The sequence below is a fragment of the Barbus barbus genome, assembly GCF_936440315.1.
Source record: "Barbus barbus genome assembly, chromosome: 34".
In the NCBI taxonomy this organism is placed as follows: domain Eukaryota; kingdom Metazoa; phylum Chordata; class Actinopteri; order Cypriniformes; family Cyprinidae; genus Barbus; species Barbus barbus.
The window spans coordinates 14379394-14396692 of NC_136762.1; the positions used below are offsets into that span (position 1 = coordinate 14379394).

A 17299-nucleotide genomic window follows, 5' to 3' on the forward strand; every position below is an offset into this window, starting at 1 on the left:
TCGTATCGTGATGAAACATCGGATAATTAATCCTCTAGTATTTTCATATAGCACTAAATATATTCGCAATCATCTGAATAGATAACCATAACAACAGTAAGCAGCCCGAAGCCTTGCAGTTAAGATCACTACATCATATATATAAAGTTACGTTTTCTAACATTACTATAGATTCACTTACTATTCCAAACAAAATAAAATCATTTTGTTAAAATATTCTTTATGTAAGATTTTAAAGACTACGGGTCCCAAAAGCCAAACCTTAGACTTTACTCCAAAATCCCTCACAGAAAGTACTATAAAGATTCATCACACCGACAGTCAGTGTTTAATTCACACACTGGGTGTGTCAAGGAAAGAATCATGGCAGAAGCAAATTGGTATTGATCATAAAACGCTGTAACGGTGAATGATGACTGTACAATTTAGTTGGTACCAAATTTATGTACCCTTGATGAAGAACAACGATAAAGCTTGCCAGAAAACACAACTCATTTAGCTGGTTTATGAGGAGACAGGCTTGCACGACTTCAAAAACAAACTCAATTTCCAATCATTCTCTATGGCAGCACATAATTAGAGCATTAATTATGCTCGCAATCTTTGCTCTCCATTTAGTAGCACTAATGCTAAAAAGCTTCCTGTCGTCTTGTGAAGAAAAAGAAATATGAAACTACTCAACCATTTTTTCTGACCGAAATCACATACTATTTCTCAACTCCTCTTGTCCATGTTAAAGGACAATCACAATAGTGAGTTGCAGTTATGCAGTTTTGATTGACAAGCTATCACGAACCTTCCAGCACATGCACTCATATGCCTGCATTTTAAAAAAACTGCCAAAATTGATCAGAACAAAGGTTTTGTCATTGCATCTTTATTTCCAGGTTTTGCATCACCTTCAATCCTGATGGCCAATCTTCTCTTTTTGCACTCATCAAAATGTAGCTGCAGACCAAGAGAGCCTGAGCTCCATCCTCTCTTTATCTCAGCAGGAGGGTCTCAGGGGCGAATGACTCAGTCCAGGGCTCTGGGAGGAATGTCAGCTGGCTGGAGTAACTGAGGGAGGCCTTGAGCAAAAACTTCTCTTTATGTACTGCACAGATTTGGGCTTCCACGCGTAAAAATTGTAAGGGAGAAAAGAGTCTGAATTCTGGAGCGCTCGCCCTGTTCACTCACACTGGAGCCTACAGCGACAGACAGCTTAAGAGTTTCAACAGCCAAAAGCATGCGAGAAACATGGAAAACACTAAAAGGAAAAATAAATACATCTTGGGATTTAAAAAAAGAAAACAGCTTAATACATTATTAGTTAAAAAAATCCTTTCTCAGCTTATATATTTTCTAAACGCACAACTTTGTACATTTTGGTATAGTTCTCCTTTCTCTAGCTAGGACTGCTGGGGAAGGAGAAGAGACTGGGCTGCCCACGTTCGTTGGAATGAGGACATGTACTCGGGACAGGTAAGGCTGAGAGGAGACAGTCCGTCTTCCCTAATTGACGAGTGCTGACAGAAGCGAGAGGCCTTGTTAGAATATTCCCCTCATTTTTGGATGGAGGTGTTCAGCAGTGAGGAAGACAGGCATGCGCGGAGCATGTTACGGATAGAAGCGATGCCCCCGTCATCACAGGAGCCGGGAACTTCTGCCACTCTATTTCTTATCTGTGGGAGGAATGAGACAGATCAGAGTGATGGAATAATCCTGAAACAGAAACTCTTGAGTCAAAGGCTGTGTAATCTGAAATGTTTAGCAGTCACAGTGGTGTTCACGTTACCTCTGCTCTCGTCCGTATCTGCGGTTGACCCAACAGGCCTTTGGCGAAGTAGATTATAATACTTTGTTTCCATCTCCTGAAAAACAATACAAGTTATTATTCAAATTGCTTGATGCTTAAAAAGCCTAAAAGTAAAGAAATACTGATAATCATTAATAAACGTCAAAAACAGTTTCTTTAATATTAAGTCTAGTAATAAATAAATAAATAGCAACATCCAGTTATTAGTTATTATTTGATATATTATTTGGATAATTACCAAATTTTTCAAACAGCTATTTCTTAAACAATAGCTTCAAATGAGAATAAAAACAAATATATATAAATTATTTAAATTAATTAATCCTGTCAAGCGATTGATCACATCCAAAATACATTTGTTTACATAATGTGTGTGTACTGTGTATATTTATTATGTATATATAAATACACATGCATACAGTATATATTTTGAAAATATTTACATGCATTTACAGGTATATATTTATATTCATATAATTTATATTATATATAAATATATTTCATATATAAACAAATATAATAAATAATTTTTTTCATGCATGTGTGTATTTATATATACATGAATATACACAGCACAAACATATATTATGCAAACAAACTTATTTTGGGTGCGATTAATCGCTTTACAGCACTAATTATTATATTATTTATATTTATTGACAATGATGATCATTAAATGAATATAATTAATAATTGTATTGTTAATTATAAACAACATTTTTATAATGTAAATATAATATATTACAATTATAAAATCATTAACAACAATACATTATTTATGAATCATTAAAATTAATTATTGTATTAATAAATGTAATTGTTTTGTTTTATTAAATAATATACATATACATTATGTATAATTATGATTATTAAGTCATGAACAGTGATACAATTATTATGAATGTAATAAAGATCATTAAATAATATATATATATATATATTATTATATATGTATATGTATGTATGTATGTATGTGTGTGTGTGTGTGTGTGTGTATGTATGTATAAATAAATACATTTAAATAAAATAAACGTATACAATTTTGAAAACTGATTTTATTTTGTAATATATACACACATTTGTGCATATATTAAAAATAATAATAATTGCAAAAATTAATAAATTACAACAAAAAAAATTAAATTACTTCTACATATTGGTTCTTAGACAAAAATCTGATCTGTATCATTCATACAAATTCAGTATAGTGGCTAAAATGTATGAACTATATATATAAAAAAAAAAACATTTAGCAAAAAATTTGCTCCAAAAAAACCTGATGTTCCCATATCGCAAATGACAAGACTAGTCTAATGACTGACTTTAAGAATTGAATGGCCTCAAAAAAAGTGCACTAAAATCATCAAGATCACATTTTATATAGCCAACAAAACAATCACGAGTATATGGTGAATATTTAATATATTGTGGAGCCCTAAAATTCAGAGAGTGGTGAGAGCAGACAGACCTTGAGGTGGTTGAGGTTGGCCTGTAGGCAGCGTAGATGTGAGAGGACCTCTCTGCTGAGGCGGGACGTGCTGCCTGAGGAGGGTGAGGAGAACTTGAGGCTGATGCCCGAGTCAGCAGCACAGCTGTGGGCCAAACTCGACTCCTTTCCCCGGACCTGAATGTCGTCATCTGTACTGCTCTCGCCTGGGCCACCGTACCCCTCCAGGACCAGGTAAGCTGCTGGAAAGCACAACTACAATCAGCCAGGACACCTGGATATCGGAGCATGTGTACTACCCACCATGCCACATCTTGACATTCCACCTCTCCATATAAACCAGCATTAACTCAGGACAGGAGACTTTCTTGGTCAAACACTCACCGTAGTCCTCTGGGCACTCGTAGAAGCCCGTATCTCCAGAGGTGTAGTCCTGAGCTCGACTAGGGGTGCGAGTGGAGCTGTGCTCCACCGGTGTGCGTAGAGAGGTGGTCCTGAGAAGACGACTGCCAGCCGATCGACACAATCTCTCACCCTCATCCTGAGCCATCAGCTGAGTCACAAGCACCTGCTTCAGCGCCGCCACTGAAAAAGAGCATGACGTGTACACAGACCTTATTAAATGATCCACTACCTCAAAACAACCTGAAATGAAGACGCTGATTACATAACATACAGGACAAGCGTGATATTGAGACCCCATTTATAACTGATGTTACCAAGAAAACTAAAAATGTATAGACTTTTAATTGAGCTGGTTAAACTGCTTCACAAAATCAGTCTTATTTGTTCATAAATCTAACTGAATCAGAATGACGACTATATTTTATAAGTTGAATCTTTGCTGCAACAAACTGTTACAATAGGAATTATAATAAAAATGATTTATTAAGGTGACAGTCCACCCAAAAATTAAAAATGTCATTTTTGCCTCATGTCATTCCAAACTTCTATTACTTTTTTTTCCCTGCAGAACACAAAAAGGTAATTTGAAGAATGTTGGTAACTAAACACTTTTGGTTCCTATTGACTTCCATTATATTTTTTGTTCATATAATGGAAGTCAATGGGAACCAAAACGGTTTGGTTACCAACATTTGGAGTGGGCTATCCCTTTAACAAAAAAGGGAATATGCACCTATCTATGGATTTATTTGAACATATTAGAGCATGAAATACACCACACTGGGCTTACAATGTGGGTTTTTTAATCAGTTCGCTGAAACAAACTGTTCAAGGGAACTGATTTGCAGAAATGAGTCCTACTACTAAAACAAACTGCTTCCCAACATGATGCTCAGATACCAAAAGACCCATGTTGACCTCTTATAAATTGCATAAAGCTTCATGTTAAAACAGAGATGATCCCAAGTTCACATATTTATTGTTTTCAGCAGAAGTGAATCCCATTAGGAAGCAAAAGTACAAGATCTTAAAAGTCTTCTATTGTTAGATACTGAACTAATTAAAATACAATTTTAAAAATAAATAAGTCTTTCCTGGAGTTTTTTTTTTAATCTATAGAGGCTGAGTTGTCAGTTTCTTGAGTTGGCAGCACAAAGACATCTGCCTCCCAATGCTGAGGACAAGCCAAAACAAACAGGCACAGTAGTTTTAACTCAAGGAATCTGGCATTGTTAAGATGTTTGGCAAGCATAATTTATTATGTAAATGATTATTTCACATTTATTATTTGTCAAAAATAAAACATGATATGAAAAGGATGCGTTTGTAAGGTAATGCAGTTCAAAAGCATTCTTACAGGTTTTAAGGGCCTCATCTGCTTTAGACGAACAAGATTGAGAGTCTGCGTCCCTGCCGTTCAAGAGTTCAGAGTCCAGATACGAGCCATCCCTGCCAGCTCTCGGGACCTGGTCCTCTTCCCCAGGGTTGGCTTCCGGGACACAATCCCGCAGGGCTGCCGTAGGCGAAAATTCACTGTCTTTCTCTGAGGACAGATGATGAAGTCTTGAGTTGAGTATGGTGGCAATCAACACTTTTACAATCAGAGGAGCGTCTGTACATGCACAGCTACCTGCGGACTGGATGCTTCCTGTGGAGATCCGTTCAGAGCCTTTGCTGAACTTGCTTAACTCAACACCGTCTCTGTCTCCACTAGAACATAAAGGAACAGTTACAGTATGTAAGGTAAAGGCCTTTATCGTTTAAATTTGCTACATTCTAATGCATTTTATGCATAGATTTTATTGTTACTCTCGTCCCAGACCAATATTTTAAAAATCAAACATAAAAATGATCTAAATTAAGTAGTAAGTAGAGAGGAACTCACTCGTGCTGAGGCAAAGGAATGATGCTGTGGGGTTTGGCGTTTATAACATCTGCCCTCTGAGCAATCTGCCGTTGCCACCTGATATAAAAGACAATTAACGCTGCTCTATAAACTATAAAGTAGTGGATTGCAGAAACACGAGAAAGAGAGAAGTGATGAAAACTTACATTCTCTGCTCGGACACTGTTTGTGCCATCAGCTCATAAATCTGAGCTCCGTTTTTGGACATGGAGATCACAAAGAATGATCTGTTATCTGTGTGGGGAAATCAAGGAACCCTGTAAGGATTAATTCTTGAAATATATGTGGGGGAAGTGTGTATGGGACTAATGAGAAGTCAGACGCTCACCTGTCGCCACCGAGCGCACCAGCACAGTGCTGAGTTTGATGATGGGACTGAATATGTGTTTCGTGTCAGCCGTTCCTGCGAGGTTCTTGCTGTGACACCTGAGAATAAAACGCTCATCCTGCTTCTGCATCAACACCAGGATGTCTTCCAGGAGTAAAGTATACAGCTCTAGAGGCAAAAACACTAGTGTTATTATACAATCATCAAAAAAGCAAGCTTTTGGGAAGTTTGAGAGCAGTGGCTTACCAATAGTTTTGTCTTTGTTAATCTTCCAGGACAGAGGACCCTCGTGGACCATCTTCCTTTTAGTGAGATCCAGGTTCTGTGGGACAAGACATGAATGAGTAACTTGCATCCTTAAAATCCTCGTTGTAGAAAGGACTTACTGTTTTATTCATACAGTATGCTCTTCAAATCTGATTATTATGTGGATCGACTAATTGTTTACACTGACAAATCAAATAAATGAAACTGGATCCACATTTTCAGAGAGGGTAATAAATGTTGTGAGCGTTAAAGGGTAAATTCAAAATTTAAAACTATTACTTTTTAGTTTTAACTCTTTTTATTGATGCTATTCAATCAGAGAGATGTAAAAATTAAAACCCAATAGAATAGTTTTAATCTGTTAACAAAGATCAAAATTAAATGTTAAAAACTTCCTAACTCTGAGTCAAACACAAAATACAATTATGAATGCTAGCACCAAAAACTATTACCTTTTTAGTTCAATAAAATAACATTTAAATACTACAGAATAAAAACTTAAGGGAAAATGAGAAAGGTTGCCTTGGCAACTAAAATTTAGTCAAACTAAAATGACTAAAGATGAAATAAAAATAAAGCTTAATAGAGGTATTTAAAAAAAACTAATAAAACTGACAAAAGCACATAAAAACAAACTAAAATAAAAAAATACAAAAGCTCATTCAAAATATTAATAATATACTAAATATTAATCATACATTAATAAAACTTTTCCAGTCATGTCATGTCCTGAATAATAAAAGCTTTAAATTTGATCAAATGGTTTAGACTGAAACACTTTAAAACCCATTTTTAATTTAATTTGAAACCATAATATGGATTGGGTTTGGACTAAGTTTGTAAATTTTCCAAGCTACAGAATCTAAAAGGATGCCAAGAAAACCATATTTTTGTCTGTCTGAATAAATACACAACTTGATTTTAGCTCCTCACGATGTTGTCTTCCTAAAAATGAATCTCAGACACACACATATGATTGACGTTGATCCACATGAAACTGGTGGGATAACCTGCTATTCTCTGCTTCTCAAATACAGTTTTCTAGGAAAAAACCTAGACAAATCTATATGGTAAGCACTTAACCTTGAACTCTAAGATCATGGGGTTCTCGCTCTGCTTGAGGGAAGAGAGGTCCAGGCGTCTCTGGTAGTCCTCCAGTCTCTGTGGGATTCAAACAAAATACATATTTATGCTGAAGAATCCATTAACATTGGCTGACCTCTTATGAATTTAGCAACCAAACAAAAAACCTTTAAAGCTGTAATCGTTTATGAAATACACTGTAGATGCTGGAGAAGATGAGATTTTTAATGAATTTTCTTATAAATGATCTCCAGCAGATTGCATCATCCTGTTTCTACTCTAAGAGCAGTTTCAGGGCTGATGTTAGAGGACCTGGAAGATTTTAACCTAAAGATGAATGCTGACAATCATTAAGTTTTGGTTTTCCAGTCTTTTCTTTAAGCTGACCTGGGGCTATAAAGTCTGCCTACCTCGAGCCAGGAGAGTGAGTGGCAGCACGGCTTACCTGTTTATTCTCAGACTCCTTCACAGACTGGTTGACGTGGCTGAGAATGTGTCGACAGCATTCGGCTGCTCGTCTCACTTTGTCTTTCTCCTCTGACTCATCTGTCGGTAAAGATGATATATAACGTACATGCACACACATTTCAAGAAGAGACTAATCAACTCTTTAAGAACATCCTGGCCAGCCAAGTGCCCTCCATTTCCTCTAGTGCCCTCCACTGAGACTATTGCCAAGTGCCGATGAATATGAGGAGAATCACCTCCTCCTTAATCGCTAGTTATACTTTACATTTATTGCTTTCCTCTGACAATGCCAAGTGAGCCACAATTTAACACGTCTGCCAAATAATGTGAGAGACGCTTTGAAAGTGTGCGGTTCCCACTTCAGAACATTTCAGAATAATAATGGGGATTTAAGAGCTGGCATAGCTCTAATTTACAAATGGTTGGTGTCCAGCCAGCACACACTTTTTGAATTGCCAACACAATAAAGGTGAGGGTCTGACTTCTTATTTGTCAAACATACACACTCTTCCCACAAATATTTCAAGAATTAATCCTTAATTTTCCCAAAAATTTTGGGATTGCAAGGGGGTGATGGGGATCTGTGAAAATCAAAATATTTTACAAAATGACAACATATATAATAAGAAATAAAAAACAAATCTGCATATAGTTTTGTATAAAAAAAAAACTATATAATATAGATTTGTATGAACGTATGTAAATAAATAATTGTATTAATAAATAAGTTTAGTTTATTTTGAAATATTTCAATTTAAAATACTTATTTTAAATTGTAATTTATGATACAAAAATACAGAAAAACTAATAAAAATTACAAAAAAAGCTAAATTGAAAATATATACTGAAAATATTCTCAAAATATTAATAAATACTATAATAGTATAAAATATCTTATAAAATGATAGTTTATTTTAAAATATAATATATTAATATATTTTAAATGGTAATTTCTCACTATAATGCAAAGCTGAATTTTCAGCATAATTAGTCCAGTCGTCAGTGTCACATGATCCTTCAGAAATCATTCCAATAAGCCACTCATGAAAACATTTCTTCATGTCTTCTTATCAGTGTTGAAAATAACGGTTGTCTTGAGGTTTTGTACAGAGTTGAGTTGTACAGAGTACAGAACATGGTCAACTGCATTCAATAACGGAAGTGACTTCCTCAAAATATTCAGGAATTACAACTGAATTTTTAATGAGTTTAGTTGTTCCAGTCGACAACTAGCTGTCCGTCACATCACAGACATACCTATGGCATGAGGTGAGAGTGTCACAGATTATTTTTTTGCTGTCAATCAACAATGCTATGATTGACAAGCCCTTTCGGGTTACAGAAAATGACAGAACAGATGTTCTCCCTCGTTCTCCAACTGTTTAAGCGCACAGGAGAACAGGAGTCACATCTGTTATTAAACTTGGATGTCAATCTTAAACATTGCCATTTTGTTTTTAAATTTTTTGAGGTGAATTTGGTTTAAATATTGAGTAGAACAAGCATTTATTTAACTTTAATGTAAACCTCACTGCAATGCAATGCTTTAAAAAGAATGGATGCATGGAGAAGGAAAATACCTGTGTACTTGGCAATGTTGTCCATCAGTAAGGGGTACTTGGTGAACCTCTGCATCTCTGCAGGGATGATGTCCTTTAGCTGTAATCGTCGACACAGTCGATTGCTTTCAGCCTCCTGTAGATGGTACAGATAAATGGACAATGAAAGAAGAAATTGAGGACAGCAGTACATGCAAATCCACAACAAAATCCTCCCTAATCTTTTGCATATTTCCTTGTTATATCATGAATAATACACTTCAGTGTGGGTTTTATCCTTCATTCAAGTGAGAAAGTAATCCTCTGCAAGTCACAACATTGTGATCCATCAGCAAGGTAACTGGAATCACTAATGTCTTGGTAAACAACCACAATACATCTCTGAAATCAGTAAATATACTGTCACTTCATCAGAGGGACATTTCAATCAAAAATGTATATACTATCATCATTTATTCACTCATCTTTTTCCAAACCTGTATGACTTTTGCTTCTGTAGATGACAAAAGGAGTTGTTTGGCAGAATGTTTATGCTGCTCTTTTCTATACCAGATTTGTTATTGTTGACCAAATTATTATTATTATTTTTTAAATAAAGCTGAAATAAAACATACAATAAATGACAAATTAGATAAAAAAAAATTCTAATTAGAAATGATGCCTTTGGAAACTAACTGAAATAAGTTCAATCTGAAATAGTACTATTAATGAAACTAACACTGAAATAAAAATAAAACTAATAAAAATGTCAAAAGCACATTCAATTACTAAAACTAAATTTAAAATGAAAACTGAAAATATAAAATAAAACCTAATTCAAAATATTAATAAATACTATAATAGTATACTAATATATATATATATATATATATATATATATATATATATATATATATATATATATATATATATATTATATTCTCATTGGTCACATTAATTCTCAATACATGAAAAGAGCAGCGTGAACATTCTTCTTTTCTGTTCCTTTGCAGAAATTCAGTCAAATGGATTTGGAACAACATGGAGGTGAACAAACAACAGCAATTTTGGGTGAACTGCTTCTTTAAGATGTGAAAAAGCTCTATTTTCTCCAATATACACCTGGCTGGCATAATGAGCATAACAGTGGATTTGACATTTTTATTACACCTTTATGTTCTAGTGCTTACACACTAGTTTTCTCAATGGAGAGATTAGCGCGGTTGATTTCAGAAAATGCAGTGTGTGTGGAAAGGTTGTTAAATCTTAAGTCTTACTCTCTGTGTTCCCTGCATCCACTTCTACTATGAGACAAAAACAGTGCAGAGGCAAACACAAGCTCTCAACTCTCCCAAGGCTCTACACAACTACATCTGCCTAAGGGTTCATAAACTCTTATCTCCAAGATTCTACAGTATATCCTACAAATATAGCTCCAATTAAACAAAATCTCTTTTGTCTTACTTTTCTCTGATGTTTGGCTGCCAGGCAAAGCTGATACTATTAACAATTCAGAGATTACTTTAGATATTTAGATTATGCATCTCTTCTGCTGTAACACTATCAACACAGCAAACCTGCCATTTGCTGTAAAAGTAGTAGGGCTGTCAATTTATTAAAATGCAATTAAAATGACTGAATTGCAAATTCAAATAAGTTAACACATTTTCACACATTCTGTTCCTCCTAAAAGAATACATACACAACAGAATGAAACGGTCAAGTGAATAAATGTGCTACCAGCATTATTTAATTAATCACATGCATCAACACATTAACTTTGACAGCCCTAAATAAGGAAAACGAAAACAACTCTGTGAAACATGCAAATCTACACAACCATTCAAAAGTTTGGGGTCATTAAGATTTTTTAAAGAAATGAATAGTTTCAATCAGCAAAATATATTTATTTCAAATAAACTATTCTTTTAAACTTTCTATTAATCAAACACTACTGAAAAAAATGCATCATAGTTTCAACAAAAATATTAAGGCGCAAAAACCTTATTTTCAACACGTCGTAATAATAAGAAATGTTTCTTGAGCATCAAATCAGCATATTAGAATGATTTCTGACGGATCAGGTGACACTAAAGACTGGAGTAATAATTTTAAAATTCTATATTTTAAATATTTAATATTATAATATTTAATAATTTATCTATTTATAATATAATTATAAAATTATAATAATGTAAAAATGTTATATTATATTTTAAAATATATTCAAGTAGAAAACATTTATTACTGATAGTAATAACATATCAATTTAGTTTTTTTGGATGAAATAAATGCAGTGTTGATGAGCATAAGAAACTTTCAAAAGATTTTTTTAAAAATCTTACTGACCCCAAAACTTTGAACAGCACTGTGTGTCTGTAGTGCTCCAAACACAGTCTCTCTCAAAGTGAACTGCAGCTCTCATGGCCCTGCGGCCAGCGAGGAGTCTCGACCCACCTGCATGAAGGAGGTGAAACGCTGGTCCTTCTTCTGCCGGGATTTGATGAGCTCCAGGGCGAAGGGCTGGTTACTGCAGAAAGTGCCCACTGCTTGCTTGATCTTCTCCTCCTCTCCATCACTGAACTAGAAAACAACAAGCCAGAGGATTTGTGAGCGTGTGGGAGTCTTATCACCCAGAGAAGACCTACCACAACGGCCAAAGGATACGAGCAAAACAGGAGCCCTTACCCAAGACAGCAACTCATCTCCTATGTGGTCGATGACCGATGACTCGTTCTTCTTGCGTATCGCTGTCATTTGATCTGCTATCCTGACTGAAATTTTAAACAGCAGATGCCATGATCTGAAACGTGGTGGTTTATCGGAATACAAAATGATTGGAAGAAAACATACTGTGCAACTGGACGATTTCCTCCAGGTTGGTGAATATGTTCTTGATGTCAGCAGGGGGCAGTATGTTGTCTCGGGTGAGCTTCTGGTAGAAGACACTGTCTAGGACCTTCAGCATGCGTACGTGGGCTCGCTCCGTGTAGAACAGTTCTGCAAGCATCAGATAGACAGAGTTACTTCAAAAGCAAACCAAAACCCAAAACAGCAGCTCTAACAATGCATTGTGCACGTTAAATCTGATGTGCAACTGTCTGACTTATGTAGTGAAAAGCGAACAAGATCCTACCATTAATGACTTCTTGTCTCTTGATCTCGTGAGGTGTCAGGCCTGCTAAAATATCACGCCCGACCAGCTGCTGCCAGTTTGGAGGATCTACATCAGAGTAAACATCACTCCCCTGATCATCCTCACTTTGCAGCTCTTCAAACCTGTGAGGGAGGAGATGGTACACAGATTAACACCCTCATTAGCTCAATGTGTATCTGAATGTGAGAGCTGATTCACAATAAGAGGGCATACACACAGGAAGCTTATCAAAAAGAGGGTTAACACTGTATTCTAACCAATTTTAATGCAAAACATTTTATTCAGACTGTGAAACTACTGGTATAATCTCAGCCAATCAGTTGATTTGTGATGCTCAATGTGGTAGATACTTATAAGACTGCACTATGAGCATGGCAGCCAAGCACAAAATAGAGAAAATGTCGTCATTACAGCTGGTTAGGGAAAAAAGAAATAGCTTTTATCGATTGTCACTTTATCATGTCGCTTCTGGTTAGGACACAGTGGACAGAGTGATGTGGGTGATCGTCCAGTACCTTCTATTCAGTTTAGGTGTGCCCCCATCAAGGAGTCTGGAAAACAGGACATACTTGCTCACTTCACTGACACAAAGTGACCACACTGATATTAAAATCCTGATATGATACGATGAGTCATTTTATGGATAAGCAAGAAATGGCTGATATTAATATCATATAAATAAAAAAAATCTACAAATGAATTTAGACAACTAGGGTTTTTCCTGGGTCAAAAAAGGTCTTCGGTGGTGGCTGACGGTCATCCACACACACAGTAAGAAGTACCCTCCCCACGTGATCTGCGAACCCAATATGGACCATAACTAAAATAAATGCAAAGAAACAGTTTGTGATTTTTTATTATTTATTCATGAAAGAAAAAAACTGCCACTGTCAGGGAATATAATAAAACTGGCTTTCATATTTTTGTAAGATAGGATCCTTCTTTGCTAGATCTCATAATTATAATTATATCAATATTGAAAAAGGATTTAAAAGTAGCATTAAAAAGATTATATTTAACTAGTGGTCTAATTTTCTACCATACATCTGAATAAAATCAGCAGCTGGCTAACTAACTGCTTTGTGGCTGGTTTCACCTCACTCAGTCTAAAGTAAATGATTTTAACAACACATTGTCATTTAAATAACCTGAGGCTATACTGTGGACTATTAAGGCTAAATATTTTTTCTTCTTCTTATTATTAAGGTTACAGCTTTTTCTTTTATTGAAAGTGTGTTTTATGTTAGTTGCATGTGCGGAACGCTTGTGAGAAGATGAAGATGTTTTTTTTTTTTTTTTTAAGCACAATTCACAACACCGGTAATTCGGTTTAAAAAATAAAATAAAAAACAAAATAAATCTCCGAATGTGCCGTCCAAACAGAGAAAACGCATGAAGTGACCAGGTGTAAACAGGCCCAGAGTTTTTTTTCTCGGGTAAGGACTCTCTGCTCTTTCTCCCTCAGTTAACATGCGTGCCATCACAAGCACAGCAGTCATTTACATTACTCATCAACATGAATCAATAAAATACGGCTTTGGCGGGACAAAAATTTGTTCTGGCAGCCGCCAAAAAATTTTCAATGCAGGAAAAACCCTGACAACCCAACATTATGTCCAGTTTAAAAAAATGGATATTCATTTTGAGATTTGATGAAGCTTATATTTAACAGTGTTATTCAATTTTTATTATTTAAAATATTAACTTTAAATGAGTGGCAAAGGTATTCAGAATGTAAAAATCGCAAGAGCATGCACAATTAAATATTCTATATCAATCAATAAGTACAAAAAAAGAAAAGAAAAAAGAAAACCCCTAGTATCTACTGATAATTGATACAACACTATCCTTAAAGGGATAGTTCACCCAAAAATTTAAATTACCCCATGATTTACTCACCCTCGAGCCATCCTATATATGAATATGACTTTCTTCTTTCAGACGAATACAATCAGAGTTATATTAAAAAATGCATTGCTTCATTTCAAGAAAGCATTTATTCAGCCGTGTGGAGTACTTTTTATGATGGATGGACGCACTGTTTTGGGCTTCAAAATCTCAACCTCCATTCACTGCCATTATAAAGCTTGAAAGAGCCAGGATATTTTTTTCATATAACTCTGATTGTATTCATCTGAAAGAAAAAAGTCATATACACAGAGGATGGCTTGTAGGCAAGTAAATCATGAAGTAATTTTAATTTTTGGGGGGAACTATCCATTTTAACATAGTGAGAAAAGAAGTTGAAGAATTAGCGATTGATACTAAAAGGCGTGGTCACATTATTGAAATTTCAACAAAATTCTGCTGGCAGAAAATTAAAAAATCCATTGTCAAGAGTGTAGAGATGCATGAATGAACTTTTCTGCACTCATGTGATACATTAGTCACAATTGAGGACATATCTAATGAATTGGCTGTATTCTGCTGACAAAATTTAGCAAAACAACAGTAAATGTAACCACGCGTTGAGACAGATCAAGACTATGTTAGAAATATGTCAGAAAAAAAAAAAAAAAAAACAGATGCTTTGCTGCATAATCTTTTAAACATGCACCTGTCTCCATCTTCATCTAGCTGGTCCATGTTGTATGGGATGTAGTCACAGGGTGGGTAGATGCTGTCCAGCACATCTCCAGACTGCAGCCCATCAATGAGCCGGGGAACCAACGCAGACGGACCTGAGCACACAGAAGAGCCATTTTCAGACGGCATATCCAGGAAATGAAAGGAACGATCACTCAGATGAATGAGATGGAGATGCAGTACTCACTAAACTCCGGGTCCCTGCCCGAGGGGTCTGACAGTGAGCCGTAAGGGGCGCTGAAGGGGGGAGAGGTGATCAAACTCGGGCTCTGTAGGAGGTCTGAGCCCTCACTAGACTGACTGCCCCGCAGACGTCCACCCTCTATCAGCTCTGACCCACCCAAAGCTGGCTGAGACATCTGCTTCTGAGGCCGATGCTTAATGTTGTCCCCGACCCTCCCAGCTGCTCAAACACACACCAAACAAGATTCGCCATCAACATGAATCTCTCACCACCCAGAGGAAGGAAAGCAAAATGAGGACAAGTCTTCTGCTTTTAGAATTTGCCAGGAATCACAAGCTTTCAGGCCTAACATTTACTACACTACCAGAAGTCTGTGGTCAATTTTTTAAATGTTTTTGAAAGTCTCTTAAGCTCACCAATGCTGCATTTATTTGATCAAATTTAACTTTATTCTATTGTAAGATAATTTAAAATGTAATTTATTCCTGTGAAGGTAAATCTGAATTTTGTCACATGATCCTTCAGAAATCATTCTAATATGTTGATTTGCTGCTCTACAAACATGTTGAAAACAGTTGTGCTGCTTAATATTTTTGTGGAAACCTTGATACCCATGATTTTTGTCAGGATTCTTTGATGAATAGAAATAGAAAAGAATAGCATTTATTTGATATTAAAATAAATCTATTTATTTATCTATATAATCTATAAAATGTTCTAAATGCTAATATGCTAAATAAAGCAGTGCTTATGTCAAAATTTTGAACAGTAGTGTATATTTGATGGCAGAATAAACATTTTAACAAACAAATGCAGACAGTGTTTTAACATGTTTACTAAAAACAAACAAAAAAACAAGCCAAGCCTACTAATATGTCTAATATGTTTTTAATTAAATAACATCAAAGACCGTTTCACAGCTGTAAACAATATATGTCCAGTACATTTTTTTCAAACCAGCCACTGGTTAATACTGGATTTGAATCCACAAAAAAGTTCAAAGCCTTAAGAAAAAAAAGCCTGTGTCTTCAATAGCTGCAGGTTGTAGAACTTTGCATTAGACTTACATGGTACTGAATCGACGCGACTGGGCCACCGCGGGGGCACCCGGATGGGAAAGCGAGGCCTTTTTAGTTTCTCCTCCCCTTCCTTCTCTGTTTTGCTTTTCTGTTCAGGAAGAATAAAACAACAGTCCTCAGGGTAACGACTTTGCCATGGGAAGACTGAGAAGACAACTGCTTTGTTCCATAACCTAGTAAACTGCCTACAGAGGGAGTATTTCAGACATTATAAGCCTGCTCCGGACATGAAGGCAACGCAATTATGCCACACTAATTATGTATCATTTACATAGCATGCTAAATTGCACAATACATACAAGATGAGAAAAATGTTCATTATAAATGGATTGCATGGATCGTGTTCATGGATTTATATCAATGTGATTCCATTGCGTTCAACATGACCACAAAATCTTCCTGCGCAATATAGTAAAATATTTAAAAATGTAATTTCTTACATTTATTTTACAGCACAGTAGTAATACATTATTTTATTTTTTATTTATAATTTTTTACACTGTCTAACAAAAACCAAAAAATACATCAATTTGTGTGCGCTATCCATTTTTATATTTATTAGATTAATATGCTGACATAAAACTATACTAATGTCAAAGTATTTTACAAAGAATGTTCCAAATCAGTCAAAATAATTTCCATTAGAATGTTCCCTCAGAAGGTAACTGCCTATGTAAACAGCAAGTCAGGTTTTGGAACAGAGTTATGTGGTCGTGCTGTGAAAATTTGAGGTGTCAGAAAACACATACTCTTAGTTTGGAAGGAAGAAAATTAATTCGAACTCGTTTGGACTCCAGGTTTCGTTGCTCTTTCACTCGAACTCCGAGATGCTTCATGTACATAAAGATCACATACTGTATGGTGTTGCTGGAAAAGACAAAACTGTGTATTAGGGTTGAATTGAACTGGTTCTCACTCCCTGTCCAAGCTTAGTAACTAGAGCACAGCGTTGAGAATCGAAGTCTTTCATTTAGATTTAGATTTGCTGTTGGCTGTATGTGGCCAACTCCTTCTGTTCCACATGACTCCAATCTTATTGTGCCTTCTGCCATA

General features: G+C 35.6%; 1 protein-coding gene across 5 annotated transcripts in view; it reads right to left on the reverse strand.

Annotated features, from left to right (window-relative positions):
* Positions 1 to 301: 301 nt before the first annotated feature.
* Positions 302 to 17299, reverse strand: part of LOC306854099 (rho guanine nucleotide exchange factor 12-like) — a 57184-nt gene continuing 40186 nt past the window's right edge. For 4 of the 5 annotated variants that reach the window (XM_079391917.1, XM_079391919.1, XM_079391920.1 and 1 more), the window contains 22 exons: positions 16996 to 17113; positions 16235 to 16334; positions 15171 to 15386; positions 14955 to 15078; positions 12913 to 12948; positions 12377 to 12519; positions 12094 to 12240; positions 11929 to 12014; positions 11698 to 11823; positions 9283 to 9397; positions 7680 to 7780; positions 7235 to 7312; positions 6131 to 6206; positions 5885 to 6052; positions 5703 to 5790; positions 5536 to 5613; positions 5281 to 5360; positions 5008 to 5193; positions 3630 to 3830; positions 3267 to 3487; positions 1778 to 1853; positions 302 to 1664 (listed from right to left, as the gene is read on the reverse strand). In XM_079391917.1, coding sequence (XP_079248043.1) covers positions 1654 to 1664; positions 1778 to 1853; positions 3267 to 3487; positions 3630 to 3830; positions 5008 to 5193; positions 5281 to 5360; positions 5536 to 5613; positions 5703 to 5790; positions 5885 to 6052; positions 6131 to 6206; positions 7235 to 7312; positions 7680 to 7780; positions 9283 to 9397; positions 11698 to 11823; positions 11929 to 12014; positions 12094 to 12240; positions 12377 to 12519; positions 12913 to 12948; positions 14955 to 15078; positions 15171 to 15386; positions 16235 to 16334; positions 16996 to 17113 — 2575 coding nt within the window. In that variant the 3' untranslated portion in view covers positions 302 to 1653. The remainder of the gene's footprint in view (positions 1665 to 1777; positions 1854 to 3266; positions 3488 to 3629; positions 3831 to 5007; positions 5194 to 5280; positions 5361 to 5535; positions 5614 to 5702; positions 5791 to 5884; positions 6053 to 6130; positions 6207 to 7234; positions 7313 to 7679; positions 7781 to 9282; positions 9398 to 11697; positions 11824 to 11928; positions 12015 to 12093; positions 12241 to 12376; positions 12520 to 12912; positions 12949 to 14954; positions 15079 to 15170; positions 15387 to 16234; positions 16335 to 16995; positions 17114 to 17299) is intronic. The other variant, XM_079391918.1, reaches the window with a different exon arrangement.